Source organism: Hippoglossus stenolepis, chromosome 12 (genome assembly GCF_022539355.2).
Source record: "Hippoglossus stenolepis isolate QCI-W04-F060 chromosome 12, HSTE1.2, whole genome shotgun sequence".
Taxonomy (NCBI): Eukaryota; Metazoa; Chordata; class Actinopteri; order Pleuronectiformes; family Pleuronectidae; genus Hippoglossus; species Hippoglossus stenolepis.
The window spans coordinates 11118645-11141662 of NC_061494.1; the positions used below are offsets into that span (position 1 = coordinate 11118645).

Genomic DNA, 23018 nt, shown 5'->3' on the forward strand with positions numbered 1-23018 from the left:
GTGTCAGAGCAGGCAGAGAACTGCAAGTTACGGTCACACGTTAGGTCAATATTGGCCGAGCTGATTTATCTGTTCAACAGATCTGAGTGCGACGGTATGTCTCACCTCTAGGTGTGTAGGTGTTTACACAGGAAACTAGTGGTTTCGGTTTCCGCCTGTGGAAATTCCTTCCCTGACACTTCTATGGTATTATTGACTTGTCTCTGCATTGATCTATCTGCAGAATGACTGTTGACAACATTACAGGGAGTTTTCCCCGGCACCATAACCAGCCCCTGGACCTTGATCAACTGGCTGTTCTGGTCCTGCTTGCTCCTCCACCCTCTGGGCCTGCTACCCGCTCAAACTCATTAATTTAGCAATCAGGGAATCGCTGCCCCCATCATTATCACTGCTCTGCTCAAAGGCAAAACTGTAACAGTGAGCTGATGTAAAGTGTGTCAGTATGAATTCATGTAAATCAGCACCAAGTTTCTCACTTATTACTCAATATATTTTGGTCACCTTCAATAAGTCTTATTACAATGTTGTTAATGAGAGGATTATGGTAGAATACGCCTTACAGCATTTTATCTTTAGAAAAACAACCAGGGTGTCTAAAGTCCTTCTTTGAAAGGGCTTTTAAGTGATCCATAAATCCTTAAAAACATATATTATAATATTTAAAGCCACAAGTTAGAACTTCCAAATGCTATCTATAATATCACTGAGGATCAACTGTCCCATTTGGGATTTTCCCAGTGTTTTGAAAAAGATTTTTGTATTGCATAACTGACCCTCTGTGTTTGCGACTTAAATAATATTTTAAATGTTCTCTTTCTGGATATTGTCCTTCACAGCTTCACTTTTTCTTTATGCTGAAGTCTTCAGATCCTGAAACTGAACAGTGCCATGCAGCCTGTGTCCCTCACACAACAATGAAAATATTTCAGGATAAAGGTTTGCACTTTTTTACCTCATTCTGGTAATAATGTCATGTGTGAAGAAAAATATACACGTTTCACTTATAAAAACAAATTGGTTTATTAATATTGTTTGTACATAGCAAACACTTTAAGAGCAGCAGAGGACCAGAAGTTGTGTCGTCGTCTTATGTTTGGTTGTGTGGAAGTTGTGTGTTCAGCAGCAGGGAGGGAGAGCAGGCCCCGTGTCTCCTCTTTGTCGGCTACGCTCCAGTCGCATGAACAGGTCTTCATCAGTGACCAGTGGACTTGAACATTGCTCCGACTTGACGTTTACTCCTCAGCGAAAGGCAAAGAAAAAATACACGTAATAAAATAAAATCCTTCCTAGCGACACCCCCCCCCTCTCGCCAGAACGACGAGTGATAAATTAAATCGGACTATTTGGATGGTGCTCATTTCATCAAGGTAAACCGCGGCTCCTTCCGTTCGGTGAGGTTTACCGCATCCTCCTCTGCCTCACCGGGCGACTGACATGAGATTCCTCCCTCCTCTACTCAACTGACCCCTTGGGTAAACAGTTTAAAAGTGCCATAGATTTGCCCCCTCCACCCCACACACACACATATTTGTTTAAAATAAAAAAAAAAGGTATTCATCAATGCCTTTTCAGAGGTCTCTTTACCAGTGAGAACAACAAACGTGGTAATAATTACTTTAACTTTACAATATTGTTTATACAAGAATTAAAGCCAATCCTATTCTTACAGTATGTACAGTCCCACCCCTGTCCCCCATCCCCCCCCCCACAGTCCATGGGTGCATAAAGACACAACAACCCTATATTCCATAGGTCCAGTTGTCCTCTGAAATGATTTTATATTACTTCCTCAGTTTAGCTCCATGTGCCTTTAGCCGTTACTTGCGCTTCCCGAAAGTCCACAGTTCCTTTTTCTTTTGCTGACAGCATGTACAGTAGTGCTTTAATGTGTAAACGTGAAGGCCACAGAGCAGGTCTCACTCTTCATCTGTACAAACCTGGAACAGACAAGAGGCAGCAGCTGTAATGTCACTCGTGTCGCGTGAAGTTTAAGTCATGGCGGCGTTGACAGCGGGTGTCGCAGAAGTCACTCACCTTGACAAACGGGTGGTCGAGCAGCATGCTGGCGGTCCAGCGGCGTTTGGGTTCGCTCTCCAGACAGTGGCCGAGATAGTCCTTCCCCTCTGTGCTCAGCTTCTCCGGGATGGGGGGTTTATGGCCCATGCCCACTTTGTACATGATCTGGAAGTTGTGCTCGTACTCGTGCCAGGGTCTCTGCAGGTCGAGATTAAAGTAAGAACATGAGTCACTTCCCGGTTGTTTCTGCGTGTGAATTAAAGTGAATTAAAACAGAAATGCTTCAACTAGGGTCTCTATTTTCTAATTATAACAATAAATCTAAAATAAGATGATAAATGACCACAAGAACATAATCTGTCTTCTCTCTGACAGCAGAGCAACAACAGGTAAGCCTGAGTGAAACTCTTGTGTTTTAAAACCTCCTAAAGCACAGAAGTCTTTTCTATCACCCGTTACCTTTCCTGTCACCATCTCGATGAGGACGCAGCCCAAACTCCAGATGTCGGCTGCTCGCCCATGACCTTCACCCTTTGCTCGTGTGATGACTTCAGGAGCCATGTAAGCTGATAAGAGAGAAAAAAGCCAATAGTTAAAAACAGTGGAATTTAAGAAGCAGCAATGTTGATGCTGCATATGACAATCATTATAAGACATTTGTAGAATAATAATGACACGAACCATGAAGCATGACAAGCTCAATGTATTCACCAATTTGACAAAAAGAACAGTATGTGAGGATTCACGTTTTCAATACATAATTTGTTTTTAAACTTAGCATGTGAGACAGCATCCATTCATGAATGACAATAAAAGGATTCTATTCTAAATGGTTGGAAATAAAATTATTAAGCCACAGTGACCCCTGCTGGTAGGTTATGACCTACACACACATCACTAGAGGAGAGCTGAGAATTCATATCTCTATGAGGCCAACTATATCAACATATCGCATGTATTGAGACCAGGTTCCACATTAGATATATATAAATATATATACTGTTCATATCACCTTTGCATAGATAGTACTATACATATGCCTGATTTTATTCGTAACGATAAATGCATTATTTCTTTAGAAATGTACTAAAATGTCAGTTAACGCCCAATCTTACTAAAATAAAGAAAGTGAAAAAAAATCCTGGATCTATCTGTTTATCTGGATCTGCTTCAAAATCGAATGAATTGAATTTTTCCTTGGACCACGTCCCACCCATAGATTCATGGACGTCAGTTTCCCAGTAATCCTGCTAATGGACAGACAAAAAAAGAAAGGTAATTTTACCTGCAGTTCCCAGGGTGCTGTTCACCTCCCCAGGCATCGTGTGAGTGTTGTTCCTCAACTTAACCGAGCAGCCAAAGTCACCCAGCTTAATGAGACCAGACGACGTCAGGAAGATGTTGGCTCCTGATATAAAAAGAACAGATTAAACCCATCACTAAATCACTTGGGAAATTAAGTCCATTGAGAATATTCTGCACCACTGATTAGGAAAAAAAAGAAAAAATGTGACACTGACCCTTGATATCACGGTGGACGATGCCGTGTTCGTGCAGGACGTTGATGGCTGTAGTGATCTGTTTACTGTAGAGCCTGATGACGTGTTCCTGCAGCCCCAGTCTGGACACCTCCTCCAGGGTGCCCTCGTCACAGTACTCCATGAAGATGTACATCTCCTCCTGTGGGGGGAACATTAAAGATTTATACCAAACTGCCTCAGTGTGGACCATGTGAGGCCTGAACTGACATTAACACATGTCCCTTACCCGATGGAGCTCAACTCCAAAGTATCGCACAAGGTTTGGATGTTTAATGCCCTCAAATATTTTCAGCTCATCCGCAGTCTCCTTGATTGTTTTGTGATCATTGGGCTGGAACCGGATCTGGTTGAAAAATAAATACACACATGTATATATTTATTATTACATATATTTACTTTATTTTGAAAACCACTGAGCTGATCTTGCTAGAGTACATACCTCCTTCATGGCCATTAGCTCTCCAGTGTCAACATTGATGCAAGTGTACACCTTCCCATACTGGCCCTCACCTGTAATCACACACAGGAAGACGTCATCAGTGTGAGTTAAATCCCCCCCCCCATTACAGAAAATGCAGTCACGAGCTGGTCGTACCTATCTTGTTGCCCCTCTGCCACTTAAAGGTCACCTTCCTGAGCCCGACGTGCATGACGTTGTCGTAGGACTTGGGCGTGTGACACACCTGGCCGATAATGTTGCGCTGCTTCATCACGGCGTAGCGCTTGTCTTCGAACTTGCGAATGGAGCGACGGACGGCCTCCATGGGGCTTTGCCGTGCTGCCGTGTCTAAGACAGGACAGAAAATGATCGGTGAGTCAAACAACTGTACGGAGCAGTTTATCTAATGACAAGTGCAGGTGACACACGTTTCAAAGTCGTTGGAATGCTGTGCAGAGTCACACTACATGACTTGCTGTTTCTGATGGGAAGTCTTGCAGTCCTTGTGAGTTCATACTACATGACACGGAACACGATCTGTCACCACAAGAAACCCCCAACTTCCTGCACTCTGGTTGCCTGTAGCTGTGGCCAATTGACAAATACTTAATTTGCAAGAAATCTAGTCGGAGGAGGCGACATGTCGAGAATCCTCTCGAATTACGTCTTTGATGAGTTCCCACATAATGATTGGCAACTGCCGATCGAACGCACATTTGGCTCCAATCTGGGGCTTCTGTCGACAAGTTTCACAATTTCTTGGCGAGTGGAAAATAGGGCTAAAAGTGTGAACTACACTTAACATGCTCATCCCTCCAGAGTCTCACCTTTGGACTGGTTGATGAAGGTGCGGAGCTCCCAGCTTCGGCGGGCGGCGCTGTTGGGATCTACCTTCGGATACGAGGGTTCTGGAGGGAGAAAAATCACGGGAGCCGTTCACCTAATCAGGCAGAGGAACATTCACAATGGGAATCAAACCATGGTGATGTATTGAGCGCACCCACCTTCTCTGTCCTCTGTGGGGCTGGAGTGGCGGCTCAGAGATTTGAAATGCAACTCGGCTGCAACTGATGACAGACGGTCATTCTCGTGGTAACTGGATCCCCTGTAAACACACGAAAGAAGCTGATGCAACACGGTGGTTTGAGCAGAAACGTCTGATTTAGAGGATATGTTTCACTCTGAGGGTTTCTCTGTTAATGGCCATGTTAAAGATCAGCAATGAGTTAAATCTCCTCTGCCAGGACTGCACTTTATTTTTATGTCCTTCATAAAGTTTCATGCACAAAAAGCATCTTAATGTAATCAGACCCTCTATTTGAAAAGATTTAGATTCTTCACCTTGAGATGCACTTGGGGAAAATGTTCCCAGACTTCAGTGTTTAAAATTAAAAATGACATATCGTAAATTATATACATTAATACATTATCTAAACAATCAACCATAAAAAAAAACCGACGTTCTGAAAAGCCAGATTTGAGGTTTAAAGACAACAGATCAAATGACAAAATCTGTCCTTTCAAGCGAGACAAAGATTTAGCTTGCACCCACAGTTCAGCATGCATCAGAGACATTCACGTTTGAAGGTGACATCCCTAGAGTGCATGGTCTGATTGTAAAAAGCAAACACAAGACGCACCAGAAAATCTGATGTGCAGTGAATCATCAGAATTAAAGCAAGGCTGATGTTAAAAGCACTAAAAAGCAGAATATCACAGGCCACTCGTTCAATGAGGTCGTGTTCCCCCCCCCCCACCATTTTCACACCATGCACAGCAAATTCACTTGACCTGTAATAAGAAGAGTGTGGAGACATTTTCATGATTTGGTGACATTTTGAAATATCAAAAGGGTAAAAGGATTCCAGGTCAATTTTTAGGTTATTCTGACATTTTAAAAGTCTTTTGTATCCAACATCAGTTCCATGCTGTTATTTAGATGCATCTTTTAGTGGATCATTTAAACTTTATACTATAGGGATTAACGTAATCATATCTGAATAACCATGCTGTAATTGCAGCATCAGTGCATTTGAATTCTTCAATGAAGAGTATGAAGGGTAATGCCTTATTGTTGGATTCAAACAATTTAAAGTCCTCTAAAAATTGCTTAAGACTGATGCAGGATTGAGATTTCTGATGTTGCACCGGAGCCTGGAAATGCTCAGTTTTAAAAGAATGGCAGAGTGACTGTGTGGAAACAGAAGTTAATCCAATATCTGTCTCAATATCCAAATTTATAGTTTTTGTTTAGATGCAATCAGAAGGTTAAAAGAAGGAAATCCACAATCTGCCAGTGAAACATAAATCAAAGCTACAAATCATGTACGATAAAATATACATCCATCTGTTCCAAGAACTAGCACAAGGATCGTGTTTCATTCTTCCCATCTTTTTAAAATTCTAATTTAAACCGACATCACAGATTTGAAAATAGGGTAAAATACTTTTCGGCTCATGCTTATTCCATAAAAAAAGTTTAATGATCCTCAGAATAGTTTTTTTTTTTTTAAATCAAATCTTAAAATGAAGCATATTTTCCTTTTTAAGAAAACATTAGTGGTGTTTTGTTTTTTTTGTATCTGGGGCTGTGTTTGGACAACAGGCTACCTGACGTCACTGGGGGTGCCGCCTGCTGCTTTGATGTGGCTGTGTTCCCCCGGGCCCTGAGGGACGGGGCGGGGGCCGTTGGGGAACAGCTGGTTCCGGAGATCGCAGGGAAGACTTCGAGAGCTGTGTGGCGAGAAGGACAAACTGAGGAGCGCCGCCTGGGGAGGTGAGGTGGCTTGTGGGGGATATGCTTACAAATGTTTGTGCATGTGACTGGGTGGCTGGTTGAGGGACGGACAGACACACACAAACACACACACTCGCTCTCACTCAGACAATAAAACAACATTTGACAGACACAGTAGCACACACAGACACACAAAGAGGCTTACATGACACACAAGCTTAACAACTACAGCAAGGTAATGGTGCACAATCAGCCATGCAGGAAAGAGTATTAAAAGTAAAACGCAGTATTGTAAGAAGCTGTCGTCACTTACCTGAACCCTTCAGCATTGGGGATGAACAGATTGGGGTTTGGTGGGTCGCTATGGCAACGAGGTACTTTTACGGGACGAGGACTATTCCTGGGAGCTGAAGAAGAAAAAAAACACCCATTGCTTAATTTAGTCAAGCCACCGACCAAAGCAAACCTGGAACAGACTGTACATTGATGGGGTGAACCTCGTGGCTCCAGACGGTTCGCTTGCTATCAGCAGGCGACGTTACTCACTTAGCATTTCTTAAAACAGACAGATGTAAAATGCTTCACGTGAGTAAAAAAAGGGAACAAGACAGAAAGGGGAAAATATATTTTTAAAAAGAAGAATTAAATGTATAATGCAAAAAGGAAACTGTTTGAAAGTGGGAGTGGGAAAGAAAAACAAATGCGTTTTAGGATAAATTTGTGTGTTTCCAATTAGGCATCTACAGGCTTGCTCCACACAAAATGTCACCGTACTCTCTCTAATGTCATTGGTCGCTTTTATATTTTGAGGGAGACTGTATCTAATATTTCATTTATTCCACGTTAGATATGTATAATGAAACTGATGGAGCCCTCTCTCTAAGTCATTTTGTCCGTATTTGTGTCTTCTGAAAGCTTACATATACGGACGAGACGGAGCATTACTAGTAGCAGTAATCAGGAAGAAAGGAAGACATTTGAATAATGGTGAGAGACTTTGCGACTACAGACATCTACTGTATATGATGTTAGCATGCTGCCCGGCCACAGGGACACACAGCCTGGAATCTATTTTCGTACGTAAGGCAGCATGAATGAGCCCTAAGTCAAAATGTGACTACTACACCACTACATCATCTAAGTGTCTTGTCAAAAGAGATATTTTTTTAAGTTTCGTTTCTATAACTCACAAACTTCAAATAACTCTTTGCTATTCTATGGGAACCGTTTTTTTGTATTATTATTTCATAGCTGTTGTGTCTGTTTTGTGTCCCCCTCACAACCATGTTATAAACCGACAACCAAATGTAAACACTGAAATAAGTCCTGACCTACAGATGTAGAAGTCACAGACAGTTCATACCACAGAGGAGCGGCTTACCGATGTACAGCCCCGTGACCGGGCTGTGAGGTTTTCCAATCACATGCCCAATACATTCATTCATCAAAGCTTGTAGATTCTGCAGAGAGAAAGATGAATTCACAGTCAATAGATAATAAACAAATCAGGTGCAGACTATACCGGTGTGCATTTATAGACTTAAGAGAAGAAAGCTGGTCATTTTACCAGGAAGTCATCCTCAGGTAATGCTGATATGAAGGCAGGTTCAATGGCCTGAAGAAAATCAAAACCCTGAGTCGCCCACCTGTAGGAGCAACATGGCAGTCGATCAGTGAGTCCCAAAGCTTTCAAGTACTGGAGGCTTTTATCACACAAACAAAACATTTCAACTATTATAAAGATATTTTATATACTGTAACAAAAAACGCTTTTTATTCTTCCAAAGTCTGTAGTTTGTTGACTTATTTGTCCAAAACTACTAGGATGGTTTACTGGTTCGTGAGGTAAATGACTAACCAGAGGGCTTGAACCGCAAAGAGCATCCCTGAGCAACATACTGAAATTATAACGTGCCTCACTAAAACTGTAGTGCTTAGCTGAGTAGGAGGTAAGGCCTTACCTGGGCTTGGTGCCCCTGCCGCTCTCGCATTTGGTCAGGACATAGGTCATCCATTTACGGGCAAAAGCTATATAGCGCTCCCCGATCCTCTGCCTGAACTCCCCTGACATCAGGCGCACCACTTCCTTGTGGTACTGTAAATAACAAAAAAGAGGGAAACAGGGAAAATATTGAGGATTACCGCTGCAGCTTCCTCTCATCAGAGGACTTTGCAATTAATTCAGTGTTAATGCAACTTCTTTGCCCTCTGTACAACATTACCCATAATCACACAGATACCACAAAGAGTACATTATCCTAAACGTTAGTGAAGTGAAAATGTGTCTCTTGTGCCACAAGCCCTGACCAGGACAGATCTGTGTCAAAGGGGTAAATGAGACGTTAAGAATCTATTGCCCGGCGTCTGTAAAAACATACAGTGTCTTACATTCCAGGTCTCTAAAACCCTGCAGGCTCTTACCTCAAAGGCAAAATTGTAGCCCTGTATCATTGCCTCCCTGTAGTACTGATGCAGAGTGGCTGACTCAGACTCCTCCACCTCTGCCTCAAACTCTGTGGTGAACATGTACTCCACTCGGTCAATGGCGGTGTTGATCTTAATGCATAGCTGTAGTGCCTCATTCTGTGGCCGGACAGAGAAAGAGGGAGAGAGGAAAGAGCAAATATTAGATTGAGTTATTATTTTCTAATAAAAAAAAAGGTTCTGTTGAAACTCTCAAAATCTAAATGAGAAATAACATGTGGTATTGATACTCGCACTGTAGAATTCTGCACCTGCACCGAGGTAAGCTGACCTGCGGGATTGCAAAATTAGACCTGTGCAGGACTCTGACTGTAACAGATGTTACAGTTTAGAGACCATCCTTTTGAGTATGATTTCTAAAATCTGTCTGTGTGCTTTTTTTGCCATTTACTGTTAATGGAGTGGAAATTTAGGGTAACTGAGCTGGTGTGGTGAAATACAGATTTGAAAGTAGGACACACACATGCAACAGTCTCGACAACAACATCAACCAGAGTTTTAACTGGTTAGAAATCATCGCTTGTGGTTGTGCAAGTACCTTGAGCTCCTCCAGAGCACTGGCAATAAGAGGCTGGCTCGATGTTTGCTCCCGACTAAGAGTGAGCACATCCTCCATGGACTGCTGGAAGGCCTTTCGCTGGACCACCAGGTGAGCAGACTGCATTACTATCAAGAGCATATTCTCCACCTGAGAGCACGAGAGGAGAGGGATGCTTGTAGATAAATCGACAAAAACATAAAAACACACACACACACACACACACACACACACACACACACACACACACACACACACACACACACACACACACACACACACACACACACACACACACACACACACACACACACACACACACACACACACACACTCACTCACACATACCTTCATAGCACTTAAAGTGTCAACAGTTTCCATCTGGGGGACCAGTTTCAGCAACTCTCCATCCCACTGAGCCCAGTCAGAATCAGCAGTGGAGTCCCCAGTTCTGTGTTTACTCATGAGGAGGTAGGCCTCATCATCAGCGATCTCCTCCGGCTCCTTGGAGCAGTCTCTACCCGCAGCGGCGTTGAGAAGCTGCAGGATGAGTGGCCGCTGATCCATCAAACCACAGGGGACAAAAACCTGCAGCTCTTCCAAACCTGGAATCTGAACCTGGACATAATAGAAGGAGGTTAAATAGAACACAAATGGCCTGAGGACAGAAAAGAATGAACAGAAATGTACAAAATTACCCAAAAAGAAAACACACCTTGACATAGTTTCTCTTCTTCAGCGCCTCGAGGAGACAAGGCACCCCGTTGGTGATACTGAAATCGGCTGCGACTTCCAAGTCCTGCGGAGAGGGAAGCAAACAAAGTGGTGTGTCAGAACACACAGTCCCAGTTCTTCAGTGAGCAGCGAAAACAGGGTCATGGATAAATTGCCAAGTCCTATGTTGTTGTGGCTTTCCGTTTCAAGGGAGTGAAAAATTCCTTGCTGTTGTCTCTCACCTTGCGAAGCATTTTGGCAAAGCCTAGAGCCTTGGACGCTCGCTCCCTGGCCTCGTGAAACAGCTCTTTGAGTGATCGACTAGTCTCAATAACCGACCGCCTGGAAGAATCAAAAGAATCCAAGTTTAAAAGTTATCCACTTGGCAAAAACATTGTGATACTGACTGAGAAGAAAGAAATCTAATCCCGTCTATTGCCCTCACCTGATTTCATCTGAGGCCGTGCTGTCATCTGCACTTTCCCAGAATTCATTACCACTTTTCTGCAGACCTGCATCGAGGAACTCCCCGGTGGATTTTAGCAACATCCCAGCGATGTCACTGCCAAGAAAGGAACAGTCCTTCATCTCATATAAATGACTCAAAGGGTTTTAAGCTATAAAAGGTGTTGTATCGCTTTGATTTGGAAGTAGGTGACGTGTCTTTTACAGGAATTTTGGGGTTCACTCACCAGAATAACTTCCCAGACTGGGCCTCCCCTCCACGGATATAAGGAGTGATGACCTTGGTGAAGTGCCACTCCTCCTCTAACAGGTTCTTTAAGCTGTGAGAGGCCTGGGGGAGCTGCTGCAACATCTGGATCCAGCTGTGCATGTAGTCGAAGTAAACCTACATAAACAGGGACAGATGTTCCATTTTAATAATGCATTCACAAGTCTTTCTTTACGACGGTTATAGATCTTTTAAGGCCAGCGTCATGTAGAGGTGGGAGGAAGATTGGGACTCTTACCATCAGCATCTTGTGAAGGTCTTCTTCAAACTCATCAATATTGGCATTGGTCTGTAAGCCCTGAGCATCGGCGACCACACCGCGCAGCATGAACTGATAATACTGCTTCATCAGGAGACCACCTTTAAGAACCTCCTTACACTCACGCACCAACTGCACAGCACAAATAACACATAAAAACACAGGTTTTAGCACTTACATATGACCAACCTTACAAGCATATTAGTTTTCAAAGATAATTCTGAGAAATTGTAACAGTAGTTAACTTAATATTTCTTCTTTCAGACAAAATTGAATGAGCTAGAATCATTTGCTAATAAATACGGAGGAGTTTCAAAGCTTTCTAAAAGACTTGGGAAGAGGAAAAATCCACAAACACTGAAGTATTGTCATTCAATTAGTATCCATATAGAAAGTATTCATATAGCCTATATGTGCCAGATGACTGATCTTTTATCTTCATATGAGAAAAATAAGAAAGCATGAATTAAAACATATTGTTAGAAGTAAAAAGCATCGGAGAGAAGTGTGACTCAAAAACTATACACCCTAAAGGAAGTGTCTCTGCAGCTGCTTGCCTGTTTGATACTGAGCAGTGAAGGCTCTCCGGCAGGTCTCTGTTCAAGTCGCAGTTTAAGGCATTCGTGAATGACGTTGAGGAGAACTCTGCACAGCACGAGGAACGCAGGCCGGAAAGACGGGAGGTCCATGTCCAGCAAATCCTCCCAGGACACCTGGTCTGCTCTGAGCTCCGGGTGAGCCGCACCACTGCAGGACATGTGGCGTGACAGCTCAGGCAGGTAGTCGCTGTATAGCATGGGGTCTGGGAATTCTGCAAACTGCCGGAGGAACATAGGTCGAGGGGAGTTAATTCAGCAAGTTTCAATGTGGTTACATTATCAGAGTCAACATTGGGCTTTAGAATAAATTCAAAGTTGGCCTCGCCATTTAATAAATCTTATTCAAGCACGGTTTTCAAAGCTTGATCCATCATGGCTGCACTATCTCAGACAGGGATCAGCAAAGTAAATATGCGTCTTTTCTGGGCTCTATAACATTGGCCAGATATAAAGCTTTAGATCTGGTCAATGTTATAGAGCTACAACTAGTGTCTCCTCCTCTTTCCTTCATATCTCACAATCCAAGAAGTGTTCACATTCCCTGTTTGCAAGAGGAGGAAAGAGTCTGTCTGAACGTCCATATACTGATCCACTCACTTATCAAAGCTCATTTTCAAAACATTGGCTTCATCATAATGAACTCTAAAACAATAATTTCCTCTTAATCGCTGTTTCTTTATAACTTTCACCATTGCAGGACACACGTACGTGCACACACGCACACACACCCCTCCTTAGTACAAAAGGGATCAGGTTTCCTTGAGTTGCATCCCTTCCATTAAGACATGAGCTCAGATGACACTCGGTGGGTTTGATCTTCTCGTCAAAGTCTCATTCAAGTAACTCAGCTTACAGCCAGTGTTCATTTGTTATAAATAAGGCTGAGCCTCAGGTTTCCAGAAGATCGTTGCTTACTTGGTAGCATAGTGACAGTGGGACATATGGCATCAGAACTAAGTGAAAGTCATATTGTTATCTAAGCAAAGAGGGACGTGGCCAGACTTAAGGTTTCTAATGGGGCAGTGCATGGAACTCAAACACTTTGCAGAAACTGGATCAGTTGAATCCATAGAACGATGAGGCACACTATAAGTGACCACATCATCATTAAGATCAATGCATCAAGCTTAGTTAAATTATTTAACATAATAATAATAATAATAATAATAATAATAATAATAAATGCAAGACTCCAATCAGCAGAAGTACTATTTAAGGCTGTCTTGTAGTGGTCTCAGAGGACAAGTTGCTTGAGGAAATTTACTGATGAATCCAGGCTTGATATTTATGGCAGTAACAGAAGGGTGTATATACAGGAGAGAGAGTGATACTGCAATTTATCAAAAACGTGGCGGTGGGAAGTTTTAAAACTGGGGGTGATTTGCCGACTTTGGCGATGATTTGATTACACCATGACCGCCTCATTCATCAGACATGCTACAGTCCCTGGTTTGCAGCTTTGTGCAGAGGGATTCATACTGATTCATGACGACCCCAAACGCATCAAAGCTTTGAAAGAACCAAAAGGAGACCCATCAGCCAAGATGTCACGTCTCCTGTTATGCACTTTCCTTCACAGTCACCTGACTTAAACCCTAGAGAAAATGTATGGCAGCACCTAAAGACTGAGAAAGTGTATTTTTCAAAGACTGACCTTCTCATTTAAATTGTTATGCTGATATTATTTGCAATGAAAAAAAGAATGCAACATTCAAAACAAATGCTAAATGGAAGTATCCCAACTAGTGCATTTTGGACCTTTGTTAAGCTGATTTTAGTTCTGCTTAAGGCAATAATATTTAGGTAACCACTGAGTGTGCAGCTAGCAGATATTGCAGTCTCACCTCAAGTGCAGGCATGTGGCGAAGCAGCGCCGCTCTGGCCCGCTGAAGAGAGCGGTCCATCAATTTGTGCAGTCTGAGGATCAGTTTACGCAGTCCCATCTGTTTCAGAGCTTTATCCACAAACGGTCTGTAGATGGCTGTGGGGCAGAACACTCCCCCTCCCACTGTTGCTTCTGCACTTCCGACAGTGGCAGTTGGGAGAAACTCGTCTTCTGACAACAAGCGGGCAAATTTAGGAGTCAGGGAGGGAGACAACTCTCCATCTGCTACATGTCCAAATTCCCCCTCCTCCTCAGCATCCCTGTCCTCCCCTTCACTCTCTGCTGTAAAAGTGGCTGTGGAGTCATTCTCCTCATCTCTCTCATTGTCTTCTTCGTCATTGCCACGGGAGCAGCGAGGTGAGGGGATCTCAAAGACAGGCCACCCGATACGGGATAGATCGTGGAGGCCCAGCACAGTGGCCATTACGCGCAGCTTCTGGTTGAGGTCCTGGGTGATATTGAGCCACAGACAGAGCGCCTGCACCCTGCCCTGGAAGTCTCGTGCTGCGTACTTTTCATAGTCCCTCTGCAGGGCCTGCAAAGAGGGATACAAAGCTTCCAGAGACTCCAGCAACTCCATCACCCGCTTGACCTGCTCAAAAGCCAGCCGCTGGCGCTGAAGGTGTTCCCTGCAATCAGCGCCAGAGCCCAGAGGCTCGGCTGCATTCAATGCAGTCGAGGGACATGCACTAAAGCCCCAGGGATCTACTCCACAGTGGTTGGTCTCTGCTACACCAGGCTCTCTCTCCACCCCGCAGACTAGATCTGGGATGCTGTGACAGTCCCCCGGGATTGTTTGAGACCCTGAACACTGGGCCCCTCTCAGGCTATCATAGTTGACCTTAAAGTGCTGCACCTCATTGATGATGTCAGGGATGGCCTGGCGGGCAGTAAAAAGAAAAAGGTCCTGATCACCGGTGGAGCGGCGTGCATGCCAAGCCTGCAGCTCCAACCAAATGACCTCGTTGTTGTGACCCATGAAGGCCATGTTCTCCAGACCTCTCTGCTCCTTCTCCTTCCTCTTGGAGGACATAGACGTGAGCTTTAGCAGCAGGCGCAGAGTTTCAAAGAACTTGAGGCGGTCGGCAGGGCAGTCAGTCCTGGAGGTCTGTCGGTGGGTCCGGGCAATATGGGGCATAGACACTGGCAGTTTGCCACTGCTGCAGCCTAAGCTCAAGTAATGCTTCCTTGGATCCATGTTGAGGGCACTGAAAGGGCTGGACTTTGAGAGTGGATCCAGCATGAAGGAGCCTTCAAATGTCTTCTTGTGGTCTCTCTCTGTGGAGCGCAGTGTGGCCCTCTGCTTCTTGCCGTGCTTGTAGTTGGGTTCTTCTGGGGTTTCCACTGGCCTGGGACCCTCTTTCACAACAGGTGGGGTAAGGTCGGCTGAAGCGAGCACAGAAAATACAATACATGTAAAAACCTATTTTAAAGCACGGATATTTCAGTGAAACCAATTCATGAATTTAACTTACCCTTGTTGGGAGATCGTCCAGAAGTCTTTGCTTGGCTGTTCCTCTGATGTTTGCCAGACATGCGTTTCATCTGACGGGGGTTATAAGGAGGTGATGCGCCATACAGAGCTTCCTCTTCCTCACTGGGAGAGTCCCAGGATTCATCCATCTCAGAGTTCTTTTGGGATGCATCTTGCACTGGCTTGGCCTGCCTGTCAACGTTAAATGACATTTAGGCCAAAACTGACTAAACAAACAATCTTGATTTGCATATTTACAATAATCACTGTTACCAGGAAGTGATGTTAACCACAAGCCAAACCTTTAGCATAATGAAAGTTTCAGTCATATCATACAACAACACTCATGACGTGTGTACAAAGTTAAAAAATGCTCGGTTGTTTGTACCCAAAACAGACTGTGCAGCAAACCTCCCGTAATACCACAGCAAACAAGTTGCCAAACTGCAACTAGACTGAATGTCTGCTGCAACCTACAACACACTGACGAGGTGTCTGTCCTTTGGAGTCTGACTGGCTGCCTCCCAAAACGTACAGCAGAAATGCTATGTGCATGACCACAGCCGTCCAGACGCGGGATAATAAGCTGTGGGCACCCCCTCTCAGTCTAGGTAAACATGATGGCTCAACTGGAGAGGGAGAAATAGTAACCCTCATTAACTCTGTCTGCTAAGTCCTCAACCCTACTGCCCAAGTCAGGCACTCACCAAAAGTGTGTAGAACTTGTTCGACTGTAAGCAAAAGCAGAGCCAGTTCAAAACAACATAACTTTCAAGTGATTATAGTAAATCTTGAGCCACAATAAAGATTTGGACATCAAGGTTGCTTAACCACATTCTGACTGAATTTCCAATTATGAAAAGCCATATAGTCGAATATGTTGCATGAAAAGAAAACACTTGAATCAGTTCCTTCTGGGAAGAAGGAAAAGAGAAAAAACATGGAGAATGCAGACGGCACGCTTTTCTGGATTACAATGTCACAGCTTTGTTCCTTAATGCCTTTCTGAGGGGTTTTTAATAGGATTAGAGGGAAAGGTTGGAAGGTCTGACCCCACCAACAAAAACAATGGAAAAAAGGAGGAGGGGCATGCTTAAAGGGAGTTCCATATGCTGGTCACCATGTGTCCCCCCATCGATCATCTGACTGAAAGGCATTCCCCAACACGCGCCTGTTAGTGTCCGTGCAGACGGAGTTGAAAGGGGCAAAGCTGTATCACTTTCACTGGGCGACTATGTGTGAGTGTTAGGGGGGTGGGGGGGGGTGGTTAATCTGGAAATCACTTGCTTAAGCTTTTCAAGGAGCCACTCATAGAAAGAGAAAGTCCAGACATCTAATGCCTTTCTTCTGTCTCTCCGTCTCCATACACACACACGGTCAACTGGGAGCAGCTGCAGCAACAACATACTTAGTCAGACAGACACCTGCTGCAAATCCTGCAACTTTACATGCAATAATATTCCTGATGCACTCTAAAATCTTCATGAACGAACAAACACACTGCGAGAGGAACGTCAGCAGCACACCCATTTTAGCCACGACGGTCTTGCAATTACAGAAGAACTCTCGCACAGCAGAACACTGGTGCCTTTATGTGTGTATTGTATAGGAAATAGTGAAGGGGCTTGTTCTGCAGGAGCAGCACACCACAGTGATCTTTTCAGTATGCAGGCACAAGAAGGCACAGTGAGCGATCCTGTGTGCTACAATATAAGGCATTTCGCTACGGTGGAAACAGACAAATCCCCTGGGCAAACGCAATGAGGATATCAAGGCAGGTATCAGGAAGCTGCATGAGGCGGGCAGATAGAGTGCGTGCCATCTACCTCCCACTGCGTCCATCGCAAGCATGATCAGACTGTGCACGCGTTTGTAAACATTCCAAAGCGTGCATGGGTGTGTGGTGTCAGAGGACCGAAATAGTCAATGCGTGTGAGAGAGTGAGGCAGAGTTTTTAAAAAAGACTCTTCCTTATGCAGAACTGCATGACTAGATCGCTCAGGAATGACAAGCGGAACCTATGACGGCATCAATGCCAGTCAGTTTGTTTGGTTGCTATGAGACGCTGCAGTTAAAGGCAGTGCAAAATTCCTCTTCCGACTTTCCTTGCTTTTCCTCCAAGACTAACTTGCAGGAAGTCACTGGCCCGCGTGCCCCTGCAGTTAACCATCGACACACTATGGTCCTCAAGCTGTCCCTGCCTGGCTGCCACTAGTGAATTATCACTGCAGATGGTGTCTGGCTGCTCTCAATGGCTCATCTGATGGCTCACTGGGGCTCCAATAAAGGCCAGAGGAATGCTAGAGCCCCTGGGCAGGAACACTGAGTGCATAATAAACAGCACAAAATCAGGACTCTTTTTCAGCAATGATACCAAGAGCTGCCAGAGTCAGGGGGGGGGGCTGACCTTTGACACCAACCATCCACACCATTGTACGAGGAAGGGGCGCTCTATTGTATAGCTGTGACACGTGGCCCGTGAGGCCCACGGCTGAATAGCACACAGCTGGTAAGTGAGCACACTTGCTCACAATGTCCAGAATAAAGGGGGATTTTTTTTAGCGAGAGGGGGAAGAGGAGGAAAAGGTGACCGGGGTTTTTTCGAAGAGCACTGTTTCCATTAACTAGGTCGTGCTGGCATAACTGATGCTTGGTCGGCTAAATGAAGATCTTCATTTACCTCCCCCTGACACACACTGTAAACAGGATGTGTCTGCTGCCTGGTAATGTCAATCCAAGGTTAACTGCTGAGGCAAAGAGAACGTAAAAAACCCTCTGTGTGTGCATGTTCACAAATTGCAGAAAGAAATGTGGTTGATTTGTGCAATAATATGCACGCCTGATACAGGCAGAGCTGATGCAGCATTCAGAGTTTCTGCCATAGGCTTACACAATCCAGACACAATGAACACGACATACTTGACCACACCCTCCTATGGAACAGCGTGACACTGCCAGGAGTGGACCTCCCAGTCCCTCGTGCAGAGCATACTTTACAAGCACTACAGAGGCGTTTGCTCCTGCAGGATCGAGCACTATACTATGCAAATACAGAATGCATTTCTAAAACACTGCTGTGCTCGCACATTACCCGACACCAGGGAAAATCCTCCAGCTAAGACACATTATTGCACCTATATACGCTTATGACATTAACAACAGCAAGTCACGTGGTTAACATGTTTCTAAATGCAGACCCTGCCTATGCGGGCAGCAACATGAGATTAATGGTATGATGACACATTTTTCTCCGTATGCCAAATTGCATCATAAATGCATCGCAGGCAGCAGTCTGCTCCAACTTCGAAATGTAATCTGAAACTGGGGACAGCCATAAGCAACACCTTTGTTGCTTTAAACCCCTCAGGGTCTTCTGAAGCTGCGCAACGATGACCAAGTTATCCTGGAAGCATCTATCCCTTCCCTCTCTACTAGATCTGACACAATCCTACTTCGTAATATTAAGTACTGTAGATTTATAACTTACAAAAGGTTCTATTGTTGGAAGGAAATAACAGATTAGAGTGACAGAATGTGAGCGCAGCCTTCAGTTCTCTGAAGCAGGTGTGGGCCGAGACAGGATGCAGATAGGAAATGCTAGAGGGCGGTCCATCTGTATTCTGCAGCCTGTGCTCCTGGCAAATGCAGGCATTAATGAGTTGGACAACCATGAGCGTCTCTGCGTCTCCAGGCAGCAATGCACTGTGCACAGCCCACATCCTGAAATCCCTGGAATGCTCATCAGCCACAATGTCTTCAGACTGACTTTGAAAAGGAGACACTATTGACAAAAGGACCTCTGTGCTCGCAAAAGAGATAGCGATAGCCTTCGATTGCCCGGGCGAGCGCATAGCTCCTCTTTCTCAAAATAGTTTGAACTAACTCACATTTAGGCACAGATACACATCGAGGTGGGTGGAACGACACTGCCGTTAGAACAACTAAAAGATAACTCGTTTCTTGCATGTTTGAAGCCTGTTATTTCAATCCGACGTTTGGATTTGAGTGCAGAGCTGTCCCTGAAAACTCTGCACGATTTGGGTGCAATTGTGCAAATTTCTATGGATATTGCAACTGCAACAAATAGTACAAGTTCTATATTGGAGTTTTGTAAGAGTTTACTTTCACCCACAACTTTGGCTGCCTACTAAACGAGAAAGTGAAACAAAAAACATGAAAATCAATGTCAGCTTGTGACCCCGTCATGCTTCCAGTAACAGCACGGTTAAAGTCTCAGGGTTTGTCTTTATGTGACAAACATTACTTTGCTGCAATTACATTACCAGGGCCAGCATTGCACAATCATGCGAGCTTGTGTTTGTGTGTGTGTGTGCACCTCGGACTGAGCGGCCTCAAGGGTGCAAGAGAATAACAACCGGCTGGTGCCAGAATCATTAGTCAAAAGAACAGACAGAGGTGGAAAACAAACAAAAAAACAAAGATACTGGCTCAGAACCCGGATTATCGCAGATGACAGAGCTGATCCGACGTGATAAATGCCCTGAAAGTCAGTCGCCCTGCAGACAAACAACTGCAAGTGAGGAGGAGGGGGGGAGACATAACACAGGATTCCTGAGGGTCTGTCGCCGGCGGTCAGGGACAAACACTGCAGCATTTCGACTGAGAGACGTGCACAAGAAGAGGAAAACGTGTTGCGAGCGTCTCTTTGTGTGCACCCCCGTGAGACTGCAGACATGTATCCCCCCCAAAGCAGCCTCTGCACACACACACACACACACAGTGAAAGATCTGCTGCTGCACATGTGTCCGACTCTGCAACAGATTGCCAACAGAGTTATTAAAACCCCCATAACATGCAGCACAAAGTGTGTGAAGAACCAACCGAGCAGGGACACCGAGCACAGATCATGATTCAGCACAGGAGTATGGCAGCAGCAGCAGCGCCGAGTCGAGCTGGAGGATTAACAACAACACAGCAGCGACATGCTAGCTGGAGTTAGCGAAGTTTGTGCGTCGCTCCAGTGATGAAATGCATGACCCGACCACCGCGAACACACAACAACGCACCTCCGGGTCCACCTCGCGACCCCACAATGCAACGCTCCTCTCGCCCCGGGGCTCGCGGGTGTCTCGCTGCGAACTTGTCGGGGAACAATAAACTGACAAGCGGCGGCTAACCGGAGGCGCTAGCTAGCTTGTTCTCTCCTGACATGTTTGCACTGCCCCGGCGGCTCATTGTTGTCCGTAGCGTTACCTTATCATTTGGCGGCCATTCTGCGCCCTTTTTCTACCGAGCAAGCGAGGCGAGGCCGGGGCGGTTGGAGCCGCGGCGGAGTGCGTGTGAAAGTGTCGCTTCCAAAAAAAAAAAAAAAGTTTGCAACTCCACTGTTGCAAATGCACAAACTGCACGCGCGCCGCTATTTGGCAGGAAGTGGATTTGTGAGGGATGCGCGGAGCCGACTGCGCTGTCACGCTCGGCTCACTATTTGGCAAGCGCGGGGTCCTGATGGTGGAGTGTGTGTTCGGTGGATTCGCATACCTGCTGGGCTTGTTTCGATCCGGAGGCTCCATTGCAAAGCGGCGGCTCCTCGTTCCTAGCCGTGCATGGACTAAACCATGTCCAGGCGGCTTCGCGCACACTTTGCACCGGGGAATGTTTGCAAGAGACGCGGATCAGTGTCTCTTTGGAGCACTTTCTATCCGCCGGCACAGCGGACTCTCGCTGGTGCGTATGCCGTCGCCATCTTTCCAACGCTCATTGAGGAGGAGTGCCACAGTCTTGCATTACTACGGCAACTCGGATAGGTCATCCGCGGTCATAATTGTGCAAGGCCCCCCCCGTGCAAGTTTTTTTTTCTAAACACTAACTAAATGAATCAGGCATCATATGATCTCATTATGACTGGATCAGCATGAAAATGGCTCTTCTCCACCAGTGTGTGTTGCTGCAGTGCTGGGGCCCAATGTGACACGATGGCAGGGGCAACTTCAAAATCAAATCAAATAAAGTTTATTGTCCCCGGGGGGGGGACGTTTTTGGGCCAAAAAGCTGCAGCAGCCGAAGAACAGTACATTGTGCAACAAACAACAAGGAACAGTACACAAGGACTTAACATGTAAGACCCAGAATAATAATGCAGAATAAAAGTGAGTGGAATATTGCACCTGCCCGAAAAAAACACTTAAAATGATAAAACACTAAAGGATATAACGCTTAAAAGAGGAAGAACTACAACTAAACTTTAAAATCTAAAAAGAATCTAAAAAACCGAGTGTAAAATGTGCCAGACAAAGTGCAAAGGTTATTTAGATACATGGCCGAATCCAGGTGTTTCTTTATTGAGTAGTGTGATAAACGTTGGGATGAATGAAAGCTCCAATTTTGAATTTTTGAAGTATTTCTGAACTGTAACATGAGTCTGGTTTAGCTCAATTAATTTTAAAATACACAACCAGCCAAAATTATGATCAAAATTATTTTGATCGATACGTGATATCATGTAATTAAAAAGGCCCACCTTTTTTTCTGTTGAAATGTGAGTTAATGTGATGCTTTCATATTATGGGACTCTGGAGGCCCCTGGTGGTCTTGTACTCTGGGACAGTTGCCCACTTGGTCATTAAATCTTCTCACGTCTTTGTTAATTACACTTTTTAATCATTTTAGTTCACGTATTTGTGGAGATGGTGCAATTTGCTTGTAATATTCAATTTCACAAAAATGGCAAAAACAATTGAACAAATGCTGTCATGGCAAATCCTTTAACACCAGAGTAATTCATGGACTCCAATACTCAGCTGGAGTATGAGCTTGAGACTAAGTTACGATGTTGCTTAATAAATGGGTAGTATCTTTGTGATCATGGAGAACAAAGAGGTCAGAACAATGACCTTTTTTCTGTTTTTAGATGCAGCAACAAACATTTTGGAAACATCCTTACACAATCAATACTCTAAATGAGTGGGCCATCAGTGTTAGGAAACAACTTTGTCAAAAACCACATTTGGTAAATTAAAAGCCCAAAGTAAAATAAGAAAATGAACACAATAAATAAGGTTTAAGAGGACCACTAACACGGGTGGGACAGTGGGAGCTACAGTTCTTATTAAAATACTTCAGCCTCCACTGCACAGTCTCTACCCCAGCTGTTATATAAGATAAACTTAATGAATGTTATGAGCATTTTTTAAAAAGTTTCATTAAATCATAATAACAATTAATAAAATAATGTGGAATGTAGTTCGTAAAAAAATATTGATTATAATAATAATATATACATCTTAGAGTTAGTAGCCTATATAAAAGATGCTTGAGCATAAGTGGTGAAAAAATTAATTTGTGCTAAAATATTAAGAAATCTTCGCCTAGTGAAGCTTTGTAACAGTAATAGTCTATCATGCAATATAATATAATATACGAAATAATGTGACTACCACAAGCACAGTAAAAATACCCACAGAAGTATGAACACAATTCATACCAACATTTGTAAAGAAAGCAACAAGTATTGTTTGATCACAAAATAAAAACAATATAATAATAATAATAACACATCAAAATGTATTCTACTTAATTTGTAGTGACTATACCACCAGCACAGTAACAATACCCATTAATTATTGTTAAGTAAAAGT

General features: G+C 44.2%; 1 protein-coding gene across 4 annotated transcripts; it reads right to left on the reverse strand.

The window, feature by feature from the left end:
- Positions 1 to 998: 998 nt before the first annotated feature.
- Positions 999 to 21161, reverse strand: map3k4 (mitogen-activated protein kinase kinase kinase 4). Of its 4 annotated transcripts, none has more exons than XM_035172752.2 (27): positions 20923 to 21160; positions 15424 to 15614; positions 13908 to 15334; positions 12022 to 12282; positions 11444 to 11596; positions 11165 to 11322; positions 10918 to 11034; positions 10715 to 10814; positions 10474 to 10557; positions 10107 to 10376; positions 9759 to 9908; positions 9158 to 9319; positions 8698 to 8831; positions 8304 to 8382; positions 8118 to 8196; positions 7050 to 7143; positions 6610 to 6732; positions 5004 to 5104; positions 4827 to 4907; positions 4156 to 4347; positions 4000 to 4070; positions 3787 to 3903; positions 3540 to 3699; positions 3305 to 3427; positions 2479 to 2585; positions 2038 to 2217; positions 999 to 1940 (listed from the first exon to the last, which is right to left on the reverse strand). In XM_035172752.2, the coding sequence occupies exons 1-27, from the start codon at positions 20952 to 20954 to the stop codon at positions 1920 to 1922; spliced, it is 4767 nt and encodes a 1588-aa protein (XP_035028643.1). In that variant the 5' UTR covers positions 20955 to 21160; the 3' UTR covers positions 999 to 1919. The 4 variants fall into 4 exon arrangements, with proteins under 4 accessions (XP_035028643.1, XP_035028644.1, XP_035028645.1 ...); XM_035172753.2 differs by lacking the exon at positions 20923 to 21160 and adding an exon at positions 20638 to 20794; XM_035172754.2 differs by lacking the exon at positions 20923 to 21160 and adding an exon at positions 20266 to 20592.
- Between the last annotated feature and the right edge of the window lie 1857 nt (positions 21162 to 23018).

Excerpts from the sequence above, each read along its gene's own strand:
- map3k4 (XM_035172752.2), bottom strand. The coding sequence starts at position 20,954 with ATGGAGCCTCCGGATCGAAACAAGCCCAGCAG. Across the intron at positions 4,071-4,155 it reads GCAGAGGGGCAACAAGATAG|GTGAGGGCCAGTATGGGAAG; the intron begins GTACGACCAGCT and ends GTGTGATTACAG. Across the intron at positions 3,428-3,539 it reads CGTCCACCGTGATATCAAGG|GAGCCAACATCTTCCTGACG; the intron begins GTCAGTGTCACA and ends TTTTTATATCAG.